The sequence below is a fragment of the Podarcis filfolensis genome (assembly GCF_964270895.1).
Source record: "Podarcis filfolensis genome assembly, chromosome: 4".
NCBI lineage: Eukaryota > Metazoa > Chordata > Lepidosauria > Squamata > Lacertidae > Podarcis > Podarcis filfolensis.
The window spans coordinates 91108727-91132939 of record NC_139607.1 but is presented as its reverse complement, the minus strand read 5'-3'; the positions used below and the strand labels follow the sequence as shown (position 1 = coordinate 91132939).

The 24213-nt window shown below is 45.9% G+C and overlaps 1 protein-coding gene across 1 annotated transcript in view; it reads right to left on the bottom strand.

Moving 5' to 3' along the window:
- The window catches only part of ME3 (malic enzyme 3), an 86783-nt gene that overhangs the window by 28791 nt on the left and 33779 nt on the right, over positions 1-24213 (bottom strand). The window contains exons 3-5 of the mRNA XM_083609919.1: positions 15403-15536; positions 13258-13407; positions 4156-4231 (exon numbers count right to left, since the gene is read on the bottom strand). Of these exons, the coding sequence (XP_083466045.1) occupies positions 4156-4231; positions 13258-13407; positions 15403-15536 (360 nt within the window). The remainder of the gene's footprint in view (positions 1-4155; positions 4232-13257; positions 13408-15402; positions 15537-24213) is intronic.

Genomic DNA, 24213 nt, shown 5'->3' with positions numbered 1-24213 from the left:
GGAAAACTATTGTCTTTGTACACACAGAGAAAATAAAAGCATGTGTGTGTATATTTGTGGGTTAGATTTGCTGGCTGAACTCGGCCGCGCATCTGTGTCCCATTGGACTCGTTATAAACACACTGCAGAACCAACCCTCGCTCATCGGAAGTTTCCTCGTTGCACCTAATCAGGAGTTAGGTCAGGGGACATTCTCGGTGCAGAAACCAATTCAAAGCTGGAAAGCCAGACACAGAATGAGGTTAAGCAGACAGCAGGCCCCACATTCTCCAAGTCCTTTGTAACAGCGAAACCCTGATTAAAAGAGAATGATATGCATTGGCTCTGTAATAGATGCATGCATTCAATTGGCTCCGGGGTCTCTCAGCCCCATTGTCACTGTAAACTTGAAACGAATATTACTTTGAGAAAAGTAAAGTTGGTGTGGCTATCTGCTGATTAAAGGCATTTGAGCTGATTAACCATCTGCTGCTTAGCCAACTCAAGAACTGAGCATAATTAAGTGTGCAGATTAGATTAAAGAAATTCAAACCGCTATCAAATTAAGTAAATGTGCATATAACCCAAAACACAAGTGCAGGTGCCTTTTTGACGTAGTGCAGAGATGACTTATAATTTAATATACCAAATGAGCTGGTTGGGAAATCCACTTACTTTTACAGTATTACAGCAACACAAAAGAATCAGGACAGGGTAAGACTCTAAAAGTAACTCAACTCACATCACCCCCAATTGAAGCTGAGCCCTGGCAGCTCGTTAACTCACAGCTTTGACTGAGTAATCCACGGTTTAAAACTTGAAATCCTAATTTAGGGAGTTGTTGCTTTCCATCTCACCCCATCTTGCTTTTAGCATTTATCCACTGCCGGGATGTGGGAACGCGATGGTTTTCAGGAGGCTCCCAACACTATTCTGGCACTAAAACCAAAGTTCCAAAGCATTGCTCAAACCTGGATGGCTTTAAAAGCCTTTGGCTTGGCTGGGGCCCAGATCCATTAGGAGCTCCTGAATTGTGCCAACTGGTCATTATAGGAACAACTGTTCAGAAACTGGTGCCTGATTTTCCTCTTCTCTCCCTGTGCCTTTCCCCTCGCATGCTGTGTTTCTTTTAAGATTGTAAGTCCGTGGGGAGGGTCTGTCTTGCTTTGATTGCCCCTTAAGCCCTTTTGGGAGTCTTGCTGGCTGAACTGGGTACAAATGCTCTAAATAAATAAATGGGGTTTAGAGAAACCCATGGACATTATCGGATACTTGCAGTGGCGTAGCGTGGGGGGTGCAGGGGGGGCCGGCCGCACCGGGCGCAACATCTGGGGTTAGGGCAAATCCATGGGTTAGGGGGCGCAAATCCACGGGTTAGGGGGCGCAAATTACTTGCCTTGCCCCGGGTGCTGACAACCCACGCTACGCCACTGGATACTTGTCACGGCAGCTACGTACCACACCTGCACTGTCTCAGGCAGTATGCCCTTGAAAATATTCCTGCATTGCACGGGGTTGGACTGGATGACCCTTGATGTCCTTTCCAACTCTGCAATTCTATGATTCTATGAATATCGCAAGTGGAAATTGCAAGTGAGGAGAGAGCTGTTGTGCTCAGCTGCTGCTTGTGGGCTTCCCATAGGCATCTAGCTGGCCACGATGAAGATACTATGTTGAAGCTAGATGGGCTTGCCAGATCCATAGAATCATAGTCACATAGTCCAACCCCCTTGCAATGCAGGAATCTCAGCTAAAGCATCCATGACAAATGGCCATCCAACCTCTGGTTTAAAACCTCCAAGGAAGGAGAGGTCTACAACCTCTTGAGGGAGACCGTTCCACAGTCAAACAGCTCTTACTGTCAGAAAGTTCTTCCTGATGTTTAGTTGGAATCTCCTTTTTTGTAACTTGATTCCATTGGTTTGAGTCCTACCCTCTAGAACTGGAAAAAAATCAAACTTACTCCATCTTCCATGTGACAGTCCTTGAGATATTTGAAGATGGCTATCATATATCCTAGGGATGCGGGTGGCGCTGTGGGTTAAACCACAGAGCCCCTAGGGCTTGCTGATCAGAAGGTTGGCGGTTCAAATCCCCGCGACGGGGTGAGCTCCCGTTGCTCGGTCCCTGCTCCTGCCAACCTAGCAGTTCGAAAGGACGTCAAAGTGCAAGTAGATAAATAGGCACCGCTCCAGCGGGAAGGTAAACGGCGTTTCCGTGCGCTGCTCTGGTTCGCCAGAAGTGGCTTAGTCATGCTGGCCACATGACCCGGAAGCTGTATGCCGGCTCCCTCGGCCAATAAAGCGAGATGAGCGCTGCAACTCCAGAGTCAGCCACGACTGGACCTAATGGTCAGGGGTCCCTTTACCCTTTACCATATCTCCTCTTAGTCTCCTCTTTTCCAAGCTAAACATACCCAACTCCCTCAAGCGTACCTCATAAGGCTTGGCTCCCAGATCATCTTGGTTGCCCTCCAGCAGGGCTCTTGTTTATTTTCTTGGAGGGATGTTGAAGAAATCCAACAGAAACCCACAGTGGCCAATCAGATGCCTGTGAGAAACCCACAACCCCTGAGCACAACAGCACTCTCTCCACTTTTGATTCCCAGCACTCAGGCGCATAGTGCCTCTAACACAAGTTGCTTTCTATACAGAATGGCAACCTCAGAGTTCTCCAGGTAAGACTGGGAATATCTTCTGCTTGAAATGTTGATGAGCTGCTGTCAGTCAGCGCAGACAATACTGAAGCTTGATGGACTCAATGGTCTGACTTGGGAAAATGCCATTTCTTGAATCCTGGATATATTCCTCCGACGTGGCTCTGGTTTCCTGCTTTCTAACCCAGTTTGCCTCCATGCACTTTTGAACCAGGCTTTAGTCCCTGACAACAATCCCATGCCAGACGGTAACTGTAAATGACGTGGGAATTTAGCAAGCGTGGGACTGCAGAAAACAAAGGACCTCGCACTTTGATGGCAAATTTTGACGAAACCAGAGCAAATGCAATTGGGCATGCGCAACTCTACCACCCATGAGACTCAAGTGTTTTAAGAATACCAAACCACAAATTAGCCTCATGACTGCTCCGAGCTTGATTTGCTTACACTCCTGAAAGTTCTCATTCAGCTGTGCAAACTTGTAACTTGTAAATGTTAAATGGGGTCATTTCTTGCAAAGCATCCATCCACAAGTCAACCTGGAGATATTGCTGGAGACTTGGCCAGGCTTCCCTAGAAAGCTATCGACAGGTAGCATTTGCAAAAATGCTTTGTTTTTAATGGGGGAAAGGGCCTGGGAGCAATTTTGTCTGCAAGGCACACTCCCATAATAGTAGATGCAAGCGAGTTGCAATTATTCAGTGATAAAGGAATGACGCGTGCTCAGAAGCAGCCACTTCATTATCAGTTCATGTTCGTTCCTGCAATAGGTGGGAGGAGCAGAAAGCACCATTGTACCTACTGGAAGAGTCAATTTGCTTGCCCGGTGTAGTCTCTGAATATTGCAAGATGGGAGTGTAGCATCTCAGAACATCCAGGGCCATCTGCAATGCTTGAGAAAACTCAGCCTATCTGCCTATGCCTACTCCGGATTTCCATTCTTGGTCACACTTCTGTGTGACAAAGAGACAGAACCCAGGAACTGGCTTTTAGATATGTAATGGCTGAGCCTTGACACTAAAGCTAATTTCTGGGACAAAGCCCTCATAGGCACAACCCCAAATTCCTGAAGCTTTTTGCAGCTGGAATACATCACACACAAACATGAAATCTGCTCTAGCAGTTCAAGATTTTGTAACCCCTTTAATTTCTATTCAGCTAAAAATGAGTCAAGATACCCATTACATACCCCACAACTGTCTCAAAAACAAACAAACAGGGACATCCTATTTTTTTTTAATCACGTGAGCTTGGGAGCCATTTTGGTTGCTGAGATCTTGCCTGGAGAAAAGTGTTTTTTCGGGGGGGGCCATGATCTCATGCAGCACTCCAAAACACACACTTTTGGGGTGCGGCCATTTGGGTCGCTGTGATCTCATAGCGCCAAGATCTCGTCCTGAAAAAAGCCCATCTTTGGGGCTTTGTGATCTCGAGCAGATCACATGACTCCCATGGGAACACAGACGGGAAGACATGCGTCTTGGTTTGGGGAGCCCACATGTGGGAGGATATTCCATTACCTTTATGTTTTCTTCAGGCCATGAGTCCAGCATCGTTGCAATATGTCCTTTATCGTGAATGGTAATGAACAGCCCCCTGGAGGAGAGGAAAAAAGAACAGAGCAATCACAGTCTAAGAAAAGTTGCGATGCTCAGAAGTTGCAGTACTGTTTAGGGGGAAGAAAGGATACATTGCTGTGCAAAAACAGGAAACAAAAACAATTGCATCTTTCATGCAATTGTTGAACCAGGAGTGGAGAATCCCAGTCTCCCCCCCCCCCAGCTGATATTTGAATCAATATGGAAGTCTCCACTGGTGCCAATGAAGGATGCCCTACCAATGCAGCAAACAGTAGATTTTTTTTGGGGGGGGGAGAGGCATTGCAGAGACCACAGGAGGGATGGAGGAAGAGCTAAAGCAGGGGTCAGCAACCTTTTTCAGCTGTGGGCCGGTCCACCGTCCCTCAGACCATATGGTGGGTCGGACTATATTTTTTTTGGGGGGGGGGGATGAACGAATTCCTATGCCCCACGAATAACCTAGAGATGCATTTTAAATAAAAGCACACCTTCTACTCATGTAAAAATATGTTGATTCCCGGACAGTCTGTGGGCTGGATTGAGAAGGCGATTGGGCCGGATCCGGCCCCCGGGCCTCAGTTTGCCTACTCCTGAGCTAAACTCTCTCTTTCTTCTCACACCTGATGGTTCCACTACTGCTTAGGTTCTTTCTGCTTCAGCTGCTTGCTTTGGTTTGGTTTTTTTAAAAAAAACAACAACAACAACGCACTTTAAATGCATTCATGCAATTAACATCTTACCTGGTTTGGCTCTTAACTCCTAGAAGAGTTTTGCTGGCTCTGGCATTTTGTGATGATATATATATATATATCATCACAAAATATTCTATACCTCTGAGCATATATATATATATTGCCATTCTTCACTCCTGCTTCCCTTGTTTTTGTTAAATCTGCAAATTCCTGTCTGCTCTGTGTAACGCAATGCACGATTTAATGATGCATTCCCTCAGCAATACATAAAAAACAACAACCTTGGATAAGGGATTCATGGTTTGGTTTCCAGTAATGAAAACTCCCCAAAAATGTATGCAATGAAGCATGGGTCTCCAGAGAGCCTTTCCAAAGAGCCACTCCCATCATTCGCTATGTTTGCAGATATTCTTTCTGAGGTCGCCAAGGCAAGTGCATTAGGCCCTGAAATTTGAAAACCAAACATTTGTAATTGTTTAGCTCTTTGGGGGAAGGCTTAAGCTAACAAGCACTCCTCCTGACAAAGGGCCAGTTATGACAGAGGGCTCTGCCTGAGCCTGCACTTCATTTCTCCAAGCACAGATCATAATTAACCATCCGAGGGGTTGAAGTAACGGCAGTGACTAATTGCCGCTTTTTATGGGTTGGCTCTCACATGTACGTGCAAAGGCTCAGCTAATTGTTACAGGGTTTTGTTTTCTGTTCTTTAAAAAACCAAATAGCCAATAATTTCTTTCCTCCTGCAAGTACTCTTAATGTGAAGTGGAGGAAGAAGAGGAGAATGGGGAACTAGACAAGAGAGTCAAGATGGATTTGTCTTGAAATAATTTGCAAGCACAAAGCAGAAGTTAATAAGCCACCTACCTTTGCTGACAAACCATCTTAAGCTGCCATCGCATGTTTTAAGCCAGACCTTTGAATGAGAGCCAAAAGGTGCCCTTTCCAAGGCATTTTTATGAATCCACTGCAAAAACATACCCTTAAACCACGAGGATCTCAAGGTCCGTATAGTTAAAGCTATGGTTTTCCCAGTAGTGATGTATGGAAGTGAGAGCTGGACTATAAAGAAGGCTGATCGCTGAAGAATTGATGCTTTTGAATTATGGTGCTGGAGGAGACTCTTGAGAGTCCCATGGACTGCAAGAAGATCAAACCGATCCATTCTGAAGGAAATCAGCCCTGAGTGCTCACTGGAAGGATCCTGAAGCTGAGGCTCCAATACTTTGGCCACCTCATGAGAAGACTCCCTGGAAAAGACCCTGATGTTGGGAAAGATGGAGGGCACAAGGAGAAGGGGACGACAGAGGACGAGATGGTTGGATAGTGTTCTCGAAGCTACCAGCATGAGTTTGACCAAACTGTGGGAGGCAGTGGAAGACAGGAGTGCCTGGCGTGCTCTGGTCCATGGGGTCACAAAGAGTCGGACATGACTAATCAACTAAACAACAACAGCAGGCTTTAATTGTGGCTTCCTGGCTTATTTCTTTTCTTCACACTGTGTAGGAGCAAAGTAGAAGCGATCGGGGAGCGTGCATCAGAAACCGCGATAAGCGAGAAAGCCAGATTTATTGTGCCATGCGAATGCGGCCAATGAAGACAAAAGTTTTTTTGCAAGTTGGCTAGAGGTGACGGGTCATATGGGGTGTAGTCTTTGGCAGAAATCATTTAGCTTCTTGAGAGAAATAACTGCTTCAGTGGCTGGAAGCGTACAGAAAGCAGATGTATCTGAAGAAAGGAAGCCTTTTTTATGAAAGGAAACTAAAGAAGTGGGGAAAGGAATTTTGGCTCCCTTTTCCATAAACATGAAACCCACATATCACAGGAATGGCTCCCTCCTGTTGCAACAACCCTTTTCTCATAACAGTAAAAAAAGAGAGGGGGAAAAAGATGATCTTTCAATCCAGCTAGAATTTTATTGCCAATGAAGAAAATTGCTAGTCGCAGCATTGTGCTCTCTGTCTGTTCTTGAAATCAGCTTAATGAATGTATTGGGATAACTAGTTAAGTGTTTCCAGTATATAAACAATGCTGTCTCTGTAAAGGTCCAGCACAGATCTAACTTGCCTGATCATAGTCAGGAGACTATGATCAGGAGGAGACAGGGGGTTCGTGAGTTCCCTCCCTGCTTCATGGATCTTTCAAAATCAGATTATATGGCAGGATGGGAGTAGTACAGACAGGGTTTTGTGTGTGCGTGGGTGGGTGGGTATACAGTGGTACCTCAGGTTACAGACGCTTCAGGTTACAGACTCCGCTAACCCAGAAATAATATCTCCGGTTAAGAACTTTGCTTCAGGATGAGAACAGGATGTGGCGGCAGCCGGAGGCCCCATAAGCTAAAGTGGTACCTCAGGTTAAGAACAGTTTCAGGTAAAGAACGGACCTCCGGAACGAATTAAGTTCTTAACCCGAGGTACCACTGTATTCTGCACCATGTCATTAACACAGTAACAGTGCACTAGAAATGGATTTATATTGGACTGTCCACATATCATGCTCTTTATTTGTTGTTCTACAATGTTCCCTCGGGACCATCTGCATGCGAAAGCAGCTGCTGTGTCACTGAGCTACAGCCCATTACCATGGAGAATGGGGTTAACAAACTCTTTTCCTCTCCCGCAATTCAAACTGGAGTGGATCGATGCCGCTATCCCTTCAGGCTTTGCAGAACTGGGGGGAAAGACACAGAACATCCCTGGTTCAGTCCCAGGCATCTTGTGGTAGAGCTGGGAGAGGCTTCTGTCTGAAATTAATCGGTTCTGATTTTTTTGTGGTTTCCCCTAACCCATTCTGATTTTGTGAACTGCAGCCATCAGAGAGCCAGCATTATATCCTCACCCGGCCAAATCTGACGGGACAAGAACTTTTCTAAGGAAGGAAGAAAAATGCTTAACATAAACAAGAAGAGCATTATTTCTCAAGTGAAAACCACCCCTTTTAATCGTGATAAAAGAGGAAGTTTCTAGGGGGTCGAGAAGCAGATAATTGGAAAAAGATGTCTTGAGAAGGCAGCTTCCAAAAGAGCTGGAATTGAATTATTGGCTGAGGAACTTTTGCAGAGGAAGTCTTGCCTTCTTTGTGAATTAGGAAAACAACTGCACTTTGAGGAGCTAGTAGCAGGTGAGGGAACCTGTGCCTCCCGCCCAGACCTTGTGGGACTCCAGCTCTTATCAGCCCCACCCACCATGGCCAAAATCCTGCGAACCCCCAAAGGAAGAAGGCTCAGAGCCCGGGAAGCGGTGGTGGGACAATGATGAGTGGTCAGAGGGAGAAGAGGGAGGAGACTGGGAAGAGGAGGAGTCAGAAGCTGAAGAGGTAACAGGGCTTAGTGAGCTGGGAGAGTCTGTGCCAGAGAGAAGTCCAGAATCAGAGGCAGAAGCTGAAGCAGTGGAGAGGGATGAGGGAGGACAAGAGGCAGAGATGAGTCAGGCTGGTGCAGTCACAGATGTCTCCCCCTCCTGCTGCAACAAGCTTCCCTTCCTTCTGGTCTCCCAGAACCAGAAGACGCATGAAGAGGGAAGAGCAGAGACAAACACAGGCGCAAGTCTCAGATTGCTTAGGAAGGACCCAGGAGAGAAGGAGACTTAGGCAGCTGTGAGGCATTTGCGAGCTTTTTTGCGGAGAAGGTCCTGTTGCTCCGCCATGACCTCCCGGCCAATTTGGATACAATAAAGGAACTGGAGGCCCCTCGACTGTCCTCGGGTCCAGTGTTGGACCACTTTGACCGGATATCCCCAGCCGATGTGGACAGACTCCTCCGAGCTGGAAAGCCCACCACCTGTCCTCTTGACCCGTGCCCGTCTTGGCTGATTAGAGCGTGTCCAGACGAGGTGCGGGCCCCCCTGGGTGATATCATCAATTTGTCCCTTGGCACCGGGATATTCCCAGGGGAAATGAAGGAGGCAGTGGTGCGTCCGCTCTTAAAGAAAACATCATTAGATCCCTTAGATCTATCCAATTACCGCCCGGTTTCGAATCTTCCATTCCTGGGTAAGGTGATTGAAAGAGCGGTTGCTGAACAGCTTGGTAGGTTTCTGGATGAAACATCGGCTCTCGATCCATTCCAGTCCGGCTTCTGCACTGGTCATGGGACCGAGACGGCTCTGGTCGCCCTAACAGATGATCTCCGCAGGCAGCTGGATCGAGGCGGGTCGGGGCTGCTGAGTGCCTCAGGGTGCGATTCTCTCCCCGATGCTTTTTAACATCTTTATGCGCCCCCTCGCCCAGCTTGTCCGGAGTTTTGGGCTGGGTTGCCATCAGTATGCCGATGACACCCAACTCTATCTGTTGATGGATGGCCATCCTGACTCTGCCCCAGACACACTGACCAGATGTCTGGAAGCTGTGGCTGGATGGTTACGTGGGAGCCGGTTGAAGTTAAATCCTTCGAAGACAGAGGTCCTCTGGCTGGGACGGAGCGATATGGGATTGAGGGGTCAACTCCCATCTCTTGCGGGGGTGCAATTAGTGCCAGCATCGTCCGTTAAGAGTTTGGGTGTAATCTTCGATACCTCCCTCTCTATGGAGGCGCAGATTACAGCTATAACAAAGGCGGCATTTTTTCATCTCCGCCAAGCTAAGCAGTTGGCTCCTTATCTCTCTCGCCCTGACCTAGCCACTGTGATCCACACGACGGTCACCTCCAGACTAGATTATTGTAACTCGCTCTACATGGGGCTGCCCTTGAGACTGACCCAGAAACTCCAGCGGGTGCAGAATGCCGCGGCGAGACTCCTTATGGGGTCTTCGCTGCGAGATCATATTCATCCGGTACTATACCAGCTGCACTGGCTCCCGGTGGAGTACAGGATCAGGTTTAAGGTGCTGGTTTTAACCTTTAAAGCCCTATACGGCCTAGGACCCTCGTACCTACGGGACCGCCTCTCCTGGTATGTCCCACAGAGAAATTTACGGTCTGCAAATAAAAACATCCTGAAGATCCCAGGCCACAGAGAGGTTAGGCTGGCCTCAACTAGAGCCAGGGCTTTCTCGGCCGCGGCTCCAATCTGGTGGAACGCTCTGTCACAAGAGACTAGGGCCCTGCGGGACTTGACATCTTTCCGCAGGGCCTGCAAGACAGAGCTGTTCCACCAGGCCTTTGGTCAGGGCGCAGCCTGACCCCCTCCTCTGGCAATCTGCACAGAATTTTGCTTAATGGTTGCCATCAATTTGATTTTAATTTGATTTTAATTAATTTTATAATGAATGTTTTTAGAATGTTGGATTATTTTGATTGTTGCTAGCCGCCCTGAGCCCAGCTTCGGCTGGGGAGGGCAGGATATAAATAAAATTTTTTATTATTATTATTATTATTATTATTATTATTATTATTATTATTATTCAGTCTCCACAACTGCCTCACAGGGGCAAGACTTACCAAGAAGAGAAGAGAAGAAGGGTTTGGATTTGATATCCCGCTTTATCACTACCCGAAGGAGTCTCAAAGCGGCTAACATTCTCCTTTCCCTTCCTCCCCCACAACAAACACTGTGAGGTGAGTGAGGCTGAGAGACTTCAAAGAAGTGTGACTAGCCCAAGGTCACCCAGCAGCTGCATGTGGAGGAGCGGAGACGCGAACCCCGTTCACCAGATTACGAATCTGCCACTCTTAACCACTACACCACACTGGCTCTCTAAGAAGAGTTGCTGTGCTCATTAGGCCTGGCACTCCTGAGCAGACTTTGTTTCTTCTAATAAAGAGCTAACTCCACTTACTCAGTGTGATTTATTGCTGGCTCACGCCTGAGAAGCGAGGACGTATTCAATGAAATAGCAAAAGCCACAGTTACATTTGTGTACTGAAAGCAACAACAGTGAATGCCAACTGTATTCACTGGATTGACTTCTGTTCTGGGTATGGGACACAGGGGCAGAGCTCCGCCACTGGGGGGTGGAGAGCAGGTGGGGGCAGGGCTGGCGCGCATCCCGGGGGTCTGGCGCTCAGGTGGGGGGCAGCCGCAATGGCACCCCACCGGGATTGCGCTGCCGGGGTCACTGCGCTCCCCCCGCACTCCTCTTCCTCCGCCAGTGATGGGACAAAATAGGCGAACACCAGCAATTTCTGCTCATTTCTTTGAATTCTCCGACACTCCTACTTCTGAGATTACAAAACGGCTCGTAATCTACTGACAGAGCAAACTGGAAATATAATGACAGCCTCCCCAAGCCTGGTCCCATCCAGATTTTTTTCCATTACAGTTCCCATCAGCTGGTCTGATGGGAGTTGTAGTCCAAAACATCTGGAGGGCACCAGGTTTGGAAAGGCTGGCCATGGGAAGAAAGCCTGAAATGGACACAGCCAGATGTAATTTGATTCAGATTTGTAAACTGGCCATTGCTAATGGAATCCAGGGGAGAACTGGTTACCCGATATACGACATTGGAAAGTTGAAAAAACAGCTGGTTATACTTCTGCATTCTGCACAACAGGCACAATTATTCTGTATTATTAATTATACACTTAGTGTTCTACTAAGAGCTGTACTAAGAATAAAATTGGCAGGTCTCTAACAGAATGGCTGATAATCTCCATAAAGCAAGCCAAGAGGGTGTATCCATTGTTATATTGAATATATTCATTCCATGTTTTTCCTATTAATTGTCTAAGGCTGCTTACATTAGCAATGTAAAACCCATAAACCAACCATAAAGCAATAGAGACACCATCCAATAAAAACAAGGGTTAAAGCCAACAGCAGGAAGACAAAAACAACAAAAGCATTAGAACCAGCAGCAAGCTCAACGGCAGGAGAATAAAATGAGCTTTACCTGGTGCCTGAAAAGTGAGCAGTATAGTCACCAGGAACACTTTCCTGGGGAGAGTTTTCCAAAATCGGGGTGCCACCACTGAGAAGGCCCTGTCTTCAACAAACACCTGCCTAACCTCTGATGGAAGCGTCACCAGAAGCAGGGCCTCTGAGGATGATCTCAGAGAAAAGGCAGCTTCATATAAGAGATGATCCTTCAGGAACTAGCCATTATGGTCAGTCTCCAGTTCTGGAAGTGTTACGCTTCTGAATACTGAAGCAGAAGTAGGCAGAGTGCTGTGGCACTCAGATCCTTCTTCCAGGCTTCCCACAGGCATCTGATGAAAAGAGGTTGCTGGGGTCGTTTGGCCTGATCCAGCAGGACTCTTCTCCAGTCAATGTTCACAAAGCAATGTGGGGTTAGTTTAAGAAGAATATGAAACAGATCCAATACATATCAACGGAGTTCCCTCTTCCTCAGGGGTTACTTTTAAAAGCACAGAGAATCTATACCAAGGATGAGTAACCTGAGTTTTCCAAAAGTTGCTGCCTGCATAAGAACAGGCTGCTGGAGCAGTTGGGATCATAGAGTTGGACGGGACCACGAGGGTCATCTAGTCCAACCCCCTAGTGTTTTGCCCAATGTGGGGCTTGGACTCAGAACTCTGAGATTAAGGGTTTCATGCTCTGCCAATGGAGAGTTGCCCATCTCGTCCAGCACTCCTGGAATGCTTGCAAGCTGAATCTGAGTGCAACAGTGCTCTTCCTAGCTGTGATTCCTAGCAACTGGAATCTGATAGTACTGTCCTATCTCAACCGGGACACTATTCCACAGAACAGGGGCAGCCACAGTGAAGGCCCCGCTACAATGGAAGGGGCTTCTGATATTTAGGGAGCTGGAGGGTAAATCCTCCCACAGAATGCAGTGACCTCGTGTCTTGAAAAGTTCGCTCCCCTGGCTCTACTTGACCTTTCCTTATAAAAGGAAGCAGTAAGAAGCTGCTGGCAGGCTGATTGACAGCTCTCGTTAAGGGCTCTTTGGCTGTCCTAAACCTGCCACCTTTGCCTTGCTCCGCCCTGACTCTTGCGAAGTTTGCCACCCAGGTGTCGGCAAGTCCCCTGCCCATGGTCTGCAGGCATGGTTCACAGGCATAGCGATTTCTGTCTCCTGACGCAGCAAAAAGGTATTTGCTCAACCAGCCCTCATGACAAATCACACAGCAAACGCTGTTTACCCCCAAGGGTTGAACAGCAAGACAACAAGAATCTTAAAGGTTATGGAACTGACAGAGGAGGGCTGAAGTGAGAATGTTTTTGCAGTTAAATTTAGCTAGATTGCCCTGTCCTGTTCTTGAACAAAACGGCTCTTGTTTTGAAAGAATTCTCCCCAGCATGCCATTAAGCAAACACATGCAAACTGTTTTTGATAGCTGCATCGTTTCATCAAGAATCACGAAGGGGGTTTCTTTTTTTTCTTGAGGGCCACCCACATTAAGAGGCGTACCAATGACAAAAGGAACATTCATTTTCAATTAAGCATGGGGTGGCGGGTGGGGTGGCACCATGATGGGGTAAGAGAGATAAAAATAGTCCCATCTACTCACCGAGGCCTTCTGAAAGCCAGCCCATACTGCTGACAGGCCAAGCCGACGGTGGGAGTGTATACTATAGGCATGAATCTTTCTATGTCCGACGTGAGGACCCGGTAGAACAGCTTCTCATTTCGGTCTTGGAGCGTCATAAGGATGATATACCTGGCAGGGGGCAGCGGGAGGGGGGAAGAGGTGGAAGAAAAACATGAGAGAGGCATTGCTGATACTAAGCAGAAGCAACAGAGACAGTTCTCTGCCAGATTTGGGGGGGGGGGGAACTTCCGCCATCTCAACCCATGCTTCTTATAGCTGCTATTAGGCAAGAGGTGCCATGTTTAATCTCTGGTACCCCCAGGTAGGGCTAAGAGAGCCTTACTCCCAGGTAAGTGAGCACAGGACTACAGCCTAAGATTTCAAGCAGACAGAGCTCCTTGCCCCTCCCCAGTCCTTGGAAAACCAAACAAATTACAGAGAGATGTAAAGATGGCATACAAGAAATATGTAAAACAACTAAGCAAGTATTAGAAATCACCCCAGAACTGGCCCTACTAAACATCTTCCAAGACCACAATGCCCATTTACACCACAAAGAACTCATAACCCACCCACTTTCAGCAGCCAGAAACACCATAACCAGACACGGGAGAGACCTGTCAGGAGTAAGCATGGACCAATGGTACCAAATAGTATGGGAAACAGCCATACTAGAAAAATTAACCAATAAACTGAAACTGGCACGGGGACAAACAGAAGAAGACACCTTTACCCCGCTATGGCTCCCCTTCATCACATACACAGCCCAACAAGACAGTGACAGTAATCCACCAACAGCATACAAATCAATATGGCTAACCTGATCCAAAACACCCACCCACCCCACTCACACATGAAAACAAAGATCACCACAGCCAATCACAAATGAATAACCACACCCTAGGCCAACCCCAACCTCTCTCACCACCAAAGGAACACAGGTGAACAGCAGAGAGGTTGCACAAGCAACGCTGACACTAAACCCTACATACATTAAGCAAAATGGAAACATCGCCACCCGACCCCACCCCCACCCATCTTCCCCCCCTCCATCCCTCTCCCCCTTTTCTTCCTAATGTCTCAACAAATGAAACTGATTTGTAAAAATGTTACATGGAAAAAATACAAGAGAGAGACATTACACATACTTCTGTAAATCAAGAAACTCTTTAATAAAAATACAAAAAAAAAAAGAAATGTAAAGATGGTAGGATAAATTATGCAAAGCAAGAGAAGCCGTAGCTTCTGTGCAATTTTGTTTATTTATTATTAACTCCTTGGTGAGTTGGGGGTGGGTGGGTGGGGTGAACATCCCTCCATCCTCTAACCAGAGAAAGGCTACCTGCCAGTTTTATTGCGTGGTGAGGAATACAGAGCTATTGGTGTTGGAGAAGGGATTGCAAGAGCATCATGCATGAGGCCATGTGAGATCAAGGTGAATTGAAAGAGGGAAAGAGCGATGGCAACTCCACAAGCAATAATAAGGATATGGTAGGGGGATGGTCCCCATTTCATTTCAGGCTGGAAGCAGAAACATTGGCTGCATTGAAAGCAACTACCTTTTCCTACTCTACTTCCTCTGCAATACACTAGTGTATAAAGCCCTAAATCACTTAGGCCCCAAATATCTGTGAGACCACCTCCTTCCCTAGAGACCACCTCCTTCCTTTTGGGTGTTGCGATCAGTAGAGGAGGTCCTCTTGGCAGTTCCAACACCCTGGGGTGTTGTTGGCCCAGGAGAGGGCCTTCTCTGTGGTAGCCCCTAAGTTGGGGAATTCTCTCCTCAAAGAGGTGCACCTGGGACTTTCATTCCACAACTTTCATAGTATGCAGAATATGCACCTATTTATCCTGATCTTTGAGATATATTTCTTCCCTGAGCTATATATGTTTGAACCCACTCTAGTTGCAGTTGCCATTTCTTTTAAACTGTTTTTAATGGGGACCTTCTAACCACTGTCAGCCATCTGCTATTGCAACGTAAGGCATGCTGTCATATTGCAGGGTTCTCTGCCACCTGCAGAGTTCTTCGGGGTGAGCAACCTTATCTTACGTGCATCCTTCCTAACGTTTAGCTCTGGCTACAGCCCCTTGCCTAGCGCTCTCGCCTCACATCTTGCTTACTTGTCTAGATCGCTGGATTTGGTCTCGTAGCTTTTGAGGACGCGGAGAACTTGAACATCTTGGCTCAGGAAGCAAGGAGGGAGCAAGCCGTGGATTCCCAGCTGAAGCCTCTCTTCGAGGGTAAAGGCCATTCCCTAGAACGGAAGACAGGATGTGTTGAAGCAGTTATGGAATGGAGAGGCTCTCTTAACAGAAAGGAAGTATTATTAGATTTCCACTTTGGTGGACTCTCCTTGGGATATTCCACAAAGACGAAGAACTTCTCGGGAGGCATTTTGAGTCCTCCACCCCTCTGTGCTTCTGAGTGCTATACAATAAATTTGTTATCACAGCATGCTAGGGTTATAAATCAGGTTGTAGAGAGATACACATAATTCTGCATGGTTTTCTGATATTACCCTCAAACTGAGGCACACAGGGATTGCAACAGATTCCCTTCTTTTGTTCGATGAGTCACAAATCTTCTCTCTCATGAAGCAGAGGCTGCTAGGTCATGACATCCAAAAACTACCAGACTTTTGTATGTTCATCTGCTTGCTTAGAATTGCAGCCCCATCATGGAGTAATGCCTAATTACTTTTATAATTTAGATACTCCATCACAGAGCTTTTATGCTAGCTTGTCTAAATGCATTCCCCTCATCTGTATCACTTGGAAGGTTTCAAAAAATCCCCTTCCAGAACAGATTTTCTGTTCCTGTAAGAAGAAAAAACCAGATACAATGCATCACATAATTTTGGATTACCCTCACCCAACGCAGAAATCTCATAGTGACTCCCTTATAGTTCAAAATATCGACTTACAAAGAGTCTGTAATCCAAGATTAGCTGAAGGATGATACTCCTGAAACTACCAAGATTGTTTCGGGGTACAGTGGTACCGTGGGTTACAGACGCTTCAGGTTACAGACACTTCAGGTTACCAACTCCGCTAACCCAGAAATAGTACCTCAGGTTAAGAACTTTGCTTCAGGGTGAAAACAGAAATTGTGCTCCAGCGGCACGGTGGCAGCGGGAGGCCCCATTAGCTAAAGTGGTGCTTCAGGTTAAGAACAGTTTCAGGTTAAGTACAGACATCCAGAACAAATTAAGTACTTAACCCGAGGTACCCCTGTACTTAGCCAAGCTCTTTATAGTTAAATCTAAAGTTGCCCGATTTATTCAATGGTGGCTATTTAGTCTTTTATATATTGTATGGATTACCAATGTATTCCAATGACCTTGTATGATTTTGCTGTTTTAACTTATGCCAATAAAGGCTAGTAGTAGCAGTATAAATCAGGTTGTCAATCAGCTCTGCAGTGGCTTAACATCTTTGACCTGCTCAGTGGTTTTTTCCTTTAAAAAAATGTTTAGGGGTACTCTTATTTTCCTACTCATATTGAAATACTGCCCCTCAATGAGGCCAAACTTAGATTCACAAAATGTTTAGGGGTATGCGTACCCCTGCGTACCCCCAGGGAAAAAAAGCACTGGACCTGCTAATATTATTATAAGAGAGAGAGAGAAAGAGAGCTTCTTCAGGCTCAGGGAAAGGCTGGGATTCTTCCTGCTCAAACACTTGAGGGCCGGACACCCCTCCACCATGACATCACCCCCTTCTCCAACACCTTGGCCAGGGAGAGTCCAGCTTCCCAGGCCAAATAATCCTCACAGGGCTGAAGAGGCAGGTTAGGCCAGAAGCCTCGGTGATAAACCACAAAAGCCTCTCTAGGGGCATTTTTTCTTTCAGGGCCAAGAGGAGTTTCAGCCAGCTGGAAGGGAATCCCGAGAACAAAAATGGCCAGTATATCCCTCAGGCATGCACCCCGGTCTTGGAGCAGAGAGAGGTCCCAAAGGCCTCTGCATCATCCAAGATCATAGCTGTCAACGTTTCCCTTTTTTGAAGGGAAATTCCCTTGTTCCAAATAGGATTCCTCACAAGAAAAGGGAAAAGTTGACAGCTATGTCCAAGATGCCTTTATGTACATTAGAGAGAGCCATTCTCTGTTTATTCCATGAGAGCACGGCCGCCATTTTGGGTGTTGTGATCTCGCACAATTTCGTGCCGCGATTCCCAGCCCCCACTCCAAAAGTGCTTTTTCGAGGCTGCAATCTCACGTAGCATTCCAAAACATGCATTTTGGGGCGCCGTACCCAAAAAAACCCGCTGTTTTGGGGGGATGGAATCGTGGCACCACATCGTGTGAGATCACAACACCCAAAATGGCTGCCATGCCCTCGTGAGAAAAAGCGGGAAGATGGGGAGTCTTGGAAAAATAGCGTCCTGGTTTTTCCCTTAAGCACAAGGCCTTATCAGAGTTCAAGCAAACATTTTGGCTAGGCAAAAACACTCCATGATGGTAGAAAGCATAGCCAGCAAAGGAGTGGAGGACATGGGACCCGGACATAGTCCCAAGGAAGGAGAAGGCAATCAATTGCTATTAGCCATGATGGCTGTGCTTTGCCTCCACTGTCAAAGGCAGCAAGGCTTCTGAATACCAGTTGCTAGAAACCACAGGATGGAAGAGTGCTTTGCTGGCAGATTCAGCTGCACACAACCTTCCTCTAAGCCAGCACGTGCTACAGAGATGACTAAACAGATCGGGACGGGCGTGCCAAAAATAATATTGTTTTCATTTAAGTTATTGCATTGGAATATTCAGAAATGAAACATACACTTTTTTTTTTAAAAAAAGAACCCATTTGAAAAGGTTTCCAGGAGGTGGCGTGACTCATGGCTTCCACAATAACAACAAACAATTCAAGTGTCTTGAACAGCACGTGGTAACCTATCAGGCTGAACCCGAGAAAAATATTTTTATTCCAATATTGGCTTTGATTTATGTTCCATGGCAACCATCGCAGATGATTTGCAACACTGTTTTTTTTTTTAAAAACTCAGAACCTGTGTGTCTTCCCTGAAGAAACCCTTATTTGAAACTCTGGTGAGCCGCTGCCAGCCAGTGCAGACAGTATTGAGATAGGCATGTTGAATGGACTCTTTAAATTTGAAGGTTCATTATTGTTCCACAAGATGTGTATTTCTTTAAAGGCCAGAACAAATAACGTGACCTAGTTTTACAGCTGTAAAGCAGTATAGCAGGTGCTGTTAAGATGTGGCAATTACCGTATTTTTTGCTCTATAAGACGCACCAGACCACAAGACGCACCCGTATTTTTCACTCTATCAGACGCACTAGACCACAAGACGCACCTAGTTTTTGGAGGAGGAAAACAAGAAGAAAAAAAAATCTGAATCTCAGAAGCCAGAACAGCAAGAGGGATTGCTGCGCAGTGAAAGCAGCAATCCCTCTTGCTGTTCTGGCTTCTGGGATAGCTGCGCAGCCTGCATTCGCTCCATAAAATGCACACACATTTCCCCTTACTTTTTAGGAGGGAAAAAGTAAGTCTTATAGAGCAAAAAATACGGTAAGCTGTTGGGTATGGTATATAAAGAGCAGCATGTAGCTCTCTCAGTACCCTGGTGGATGGGATATGCTTATTGATATATTGTAATTTAGTGTAAAAGGAGTTTTTGTTTTTGTTATTAAAACCTAGCAAAAGTTACTTTTGCGTTTCTTGAAATGTGTGGTCTCCCCAGCATGCCTTCTGCAGCGCAATTAATCTGCAAAATAGCCAACAAGGCAGACCAATGTTCCAACTTTGTATAGGGCAGATTCCTATGTTCCTATGGGGATTTCAGTGCCTTACTTTTTAACTGGAGGCAGATTCCACGCAGCTCCCAGCACCTGCCAGCAGAGCTGTGGCAATTCACATGCCACAAGTGGCCCAGCCACTGCTAGATTAGGGTTGACAAGCAACATGCAAGGCATCACATACCTCAGGCATTTAGCCAAAAAGGAAAACCTTGAGAGGCCAATGGGAGCTAGTGCCATATGCTTCCTCCACTGTTGGAGGTCATATGACTCACAAGTCATAAACAAAAAATAAATAAATATAAAAATAAATAAATATAAATAAAAATTATTATTATTATTATTAAGTGCAGAGAGCAATGGTGTGTGGTTAGTGGACTGGGGACTGGGCTAGTCCCCTAAATGTTTCCAGTAAAATAGAGTAAAGGTAAAGGGACCCCTGACCATTAGGTCCAGTCGTGACCGACTCTGGGGTTGCGGTGCTCATCTCGCTTTACTGGCCGAGGGAGCCGGCGTACAGCTTGCGGGTCATGTGGCCAGCATGACTAAGCCGCTTCTGGCGAACCAGAGCAGCACACGGAAACGCCGTTTACCTTCCCGCCGGAGTGGTACCTATTTATCTATTTGCACTTTGACGTGCTTTCGAACTGCTAGGTTGGCAGGAGCAGGGACCGAGCAACGGGAGCTCACCCCGTTGTGGGGATTCGATCTGCCAACCTTCTGATCAGCAAGCCCTAGGCTCTGTGGTTTAACCCACAGCGCCACCCGCATCCCTCTGGAAGAAGGTACAGGATTATAAAGACTAGGACTAGCCGCCTGAGAAACAGTTTTTATCCAAATGTGATTTTGGTTTTAAACGCAGTGTAAAGTAGTCTCTGTGGGAGTATATTGTATTTAAATATGGGGTATCAGCAAAGTAAATAACTGTTATTTTCAATAAGGTTAGGATTTATGTTTGTTATGTTTTGTTTGTTTTATGTTTTCGTTTGTCCTTGATATTGTAAAAACTAATAAAATTTTTGCAAAAATAAATAAATAAATATGGGGTATCAAAGTTTTTAGGGCTGGGATAGCTGGGATAGCAGGCTTGCTGGTTTTTGAATGTCTGATGTAGATTTTTTCAATTTTGTTGTTCTGTATGGGACAATGACAATAAAGATTATCGTATCATATCCAAGGTATTTAACTTGACGAGCTGATGGTCCGACTTGGTTGGAGGAAGCTTTGTATGTTCCTGTGCTAACCACTCTGCAACCAAAAGCCCTCGCACCTCAAGCATAATATTGCCTGACCCTGCTGCTTGAGATTCCTCGGCTGGAGATTGTTTCACTCCCAACAGGCAAATCCTGTTAATGTCTACGATCTACGAATCTGAGGCCCCGGAGCCAGGACGACTGCCGATGCCAAAGGGAAATATCATAAATGGCAAGGTGGCCAAAAGGAGTGGGTTTTCCTGTGGCGATTTCCTGACAAAGCTTTTTAAATTCCGCAAATGCCGACGCGAAGTGTTCTGTGCGTCAGAAGAGGAGCGGAGCCAAGCCTGAGAGGTGAACTTTGCTCCCTTTTGACCTTGCGCTCCAAACAGATAACTCGGCTAGAGTCCAGATAATGTGCCTCAACCAACTATGGGTGATGCCAACCGTGTGAAGGAAGGAGGGGAAATGGTCCCAAACCTATTAAAAATCAACCACGTAGTTCCTAATTAGCTATTCACTCTGGTTGATGTCAGAAGCTGCAAAAGAAGAAGATAAAGAGACGTTTATCTTCCTCTCGCATAATAAAGGAAGCAGTTTTCTACCAAGCCAAGCCCATTGGCCCATCTACTTCAGTATTGTCTACACTGACTGGCAGCTGCTCTCCGGGGTTTTCGGGATGTGAGGGATTGAACCTTAAACCTCCTGCATGCAAAACAGATGCTCTAACCCACTGAGTTACGGCCCTTCCCAAAGACTAGAACCCAGGGCCTGTCAACAAAGCTGAATTTTTTGGGACAGGAGAAAGGGGCACTGCTTTACACAGTACACAGCCAAATTGGCTTTATGGAGGGGCTTGGATGAACTCATGGAGAATAAAGCAATGTGGATGTTCTATGGGGCTAATTCAAGGCGTGTTGGAAGTAGACTAGTAGTTGCCGATAGCCTTTCCTTTCGAAACAGATTTTTATTGGTTTTTGAACAAATACAAGAACCCATTAAACAGTTATCGAGCAGTACATCTAATGGTGTTTGTTCTATCGATTTACTCTAGACATATGTTCAATGTTCAACCATATTACCTAACATAACCTCCCCGCTGCAAATATTGAGCGGTTGTTGTATATTGGTCTTGATTTTCTTCATTCACATAGTTAAAGTTGGAAGGTATCTTTTTTTAAAAATTTTTTTTACTCATTTTTCTTTTTCATTCATTACATACATCTCAAAGTCTTAACATTTACTATGTATTCCTTCCACCCTCCCCTCCTAGGCTCCCCCCAACTTCTGCTTCTGGTTTGTTTCTCTTTTCAACCACTTTGCTACCTCCTAACAGAACAAGTTATTAACAACATAACATCAAACTTAACATTAACAACATAACATCAAACATAAAGATAAAAGTAAATACACCATAATATTTCTCTAGCTTCTAAACATTTTCTAATACTAATAGTGTGAATGTTTATTTAAATCCTGCCATCAAGTCTATTGACCTTCTTTGTTTCTGCAAGTATAATATAAATGGTTCCCATTCTTTTTCAAAGTCGCTGTTGTCTTTTTCTCTTAGTCTGACAGACTAAGAGAAAGTTGGAAGGTGTCTTTATACGTTTGTTGGAAGGTGTCTTTCTTCGTTCAATTCAATTGCCTTCAATTGCCCTCCTGTTCCTGGTGAGATGTTCAGACATTGTGGCAGTCCATATATTATTTTCCCATATGTTCATGAACGGGTATCTGGACCACTTCCCCCCTTAAAGCCATCTCTGCTCGCTCAAAGTCAGTCTCTGATAACCTCCACAGAGGGGTCTATGACTGCTGGTCTATGACTGTAAAAAAGATTTGGATTGTATAACCTCAGTTAACTTGTTTATTCCACTTTAAAAACCATCTTTGGCCTTATCCAGCGGGCCTTTTCTTATGAGTTGAGCTATCTCAAATCACCTCAGCTGGTGAGCTTTAAATTTCCGAGGCTTAACTAACAAGACCACAGGGCGGCTTTCCTCAGCCCATGTGAAAACATCTCCTTAGAGATGGGGGCATCCACTGATTATTGTGCCTCCTCACTCAACCTGCCCCAAATCTTCACTTTTGGCTTTTTCGAAGGCTGACAAAAGGCCCAGTGTCCTCCTGCCTGTTTAAAGAGAACAGGCAAATGTATTCCAGGTCGGTCTCAGCGACAAAGAGAGATCCTTCTGTGTTTCTCCCGATGCCTGCCAAATTACATGAAAAGTTAGTTGCGGGAAACAATTCCCTTTTTTAAAAATATACAATGCGATTCTTTCAGTGACGTTCTTATTGAGGACTCCCTTTCTTCTTCTTCCTCAAGGCTCTTCGTTTCCAGTTAAGCCACCAAAGAAATGGGGGGATAATGACCTTTCTATAGGCCTTTTGCCTGTGTCTCAGACATAAATTAAAGCACGTTGTTCATTTGGCGCCTCAGAAACGACAACCGGCTTTTCTCTCCGTTTAACCAGGCCTCTGCACATAGGCGAAACATATGGTACCAAAGCCTGATCTTAATCACACATGGGAGCAGTGAACCCTTTTGTGTTTACTTAGACCACGAAATGGCCACACTCCAAAGCAGGCCATTCGCTAAGGACCCCGCTGCTTGATTCATTCTGTAAACTGAGACTTCTGTTTGATAAAGGAGGCTCGAAGGAAAGGAAAGGAAAGGAAAGGAAAGGAAAGGAAAGGAAAGGAAAGGAAAGGAGAGAGAGAGCAGAAAGCAGCTAATGGCATCTTCTCCTACAGCATACAAAATATTAAGGGCTGAAAAGTAACTCTGTTCTGGAAAAATCCTCGATATTTGCAGATATAGAACCCGGAACGGCAAGGATCATTCAGTTTCTGAATTAAGGGTTATCTCTGTTTTCAGTTAAGTCAGTTAAACCAGGGTGGTGGAGGTGTTGCTCAGGAACCAGGCAGTGTGTCATGATCTTTACTGAGGCAGCTCGTGCTCTGACTGGCTATGCAGATCTGAGGGAGTTTTCCTCTGTACGTTTGGTTGGCTGTCCCCCTCCTATGTAGAAGGCCTGACCCATGCGAAAGACAAGAACTCTCTGCTCCTTTCTCCTCAAATTATGCATGGTTTTTTTTATTCAGTTTGCTCTGTAAAGTGTACTGGATTCAAATAAGTAGCTCTGCTAGCGGAAACCTGCACAAGGACATCCACTAGCACAATGGGGCTTTTGCCCCTCTTTATCCCACCCCATTGGCTCCTCTAGACTGGTGGAGGGGGGTGTTTCAGGAGAAACATCTAAATAAACAGCATGAGTGGGGAAGAGAGAGGAGGGGGTTCCATGAAAAAAGCCAAAATGCTGGTGCTGATCGCAACATTGAATTCTTCCCAGTGTTATCAGGACTTTCCTCTCTGCACTCTGCATTATTTAATTGATTTTCTTGACAAGCTGATGAATCTGAATCGTGGGAGAATCAGGGTGGCCCAAAATAAGGACAGTTTCACGCAGCGCATAGTTAAAATGTGCAATTTGCTACCACAAGATGTAATGATGGCTGCCACCTTAGACTGCTATAAAAGGAGATACAAAAAATTCGTGGAGGAAAGAGCTTTCAACAGCGGCTACCCACCATGGTTATATACCGTCTCCAGGATCAGAGGCTGTACGTCTCTGAATACTATTTCTCTGAATACTATTATTTCTCTGTGGCAAGCGAGTTTCATAACACAGAGGCCACCACAGAGAATGCCCTTTTCTGGGCCACTGCCACCCTAGCTTCTGAGGGCAGTGGAAAAGCCAACAGGTCCTCTCTGCTGATCTTAACACCCAAGGGGGTCTTGTAGGAAGTGGTTTTTCGGGTATTAGGAACTTGAGTTGTTCAGGACATGAAACGTGAGCCCCTTGAATTGGGCCAGGAAATAACAGGCAGCTAATCTCCGGGGAGCAATAGTGGAAGAGGGCTAGTGGCCTAAGCCCTGCCTCCCATAAGCCTCTGCTTCGGCACTGTGGGGGAAGAGGA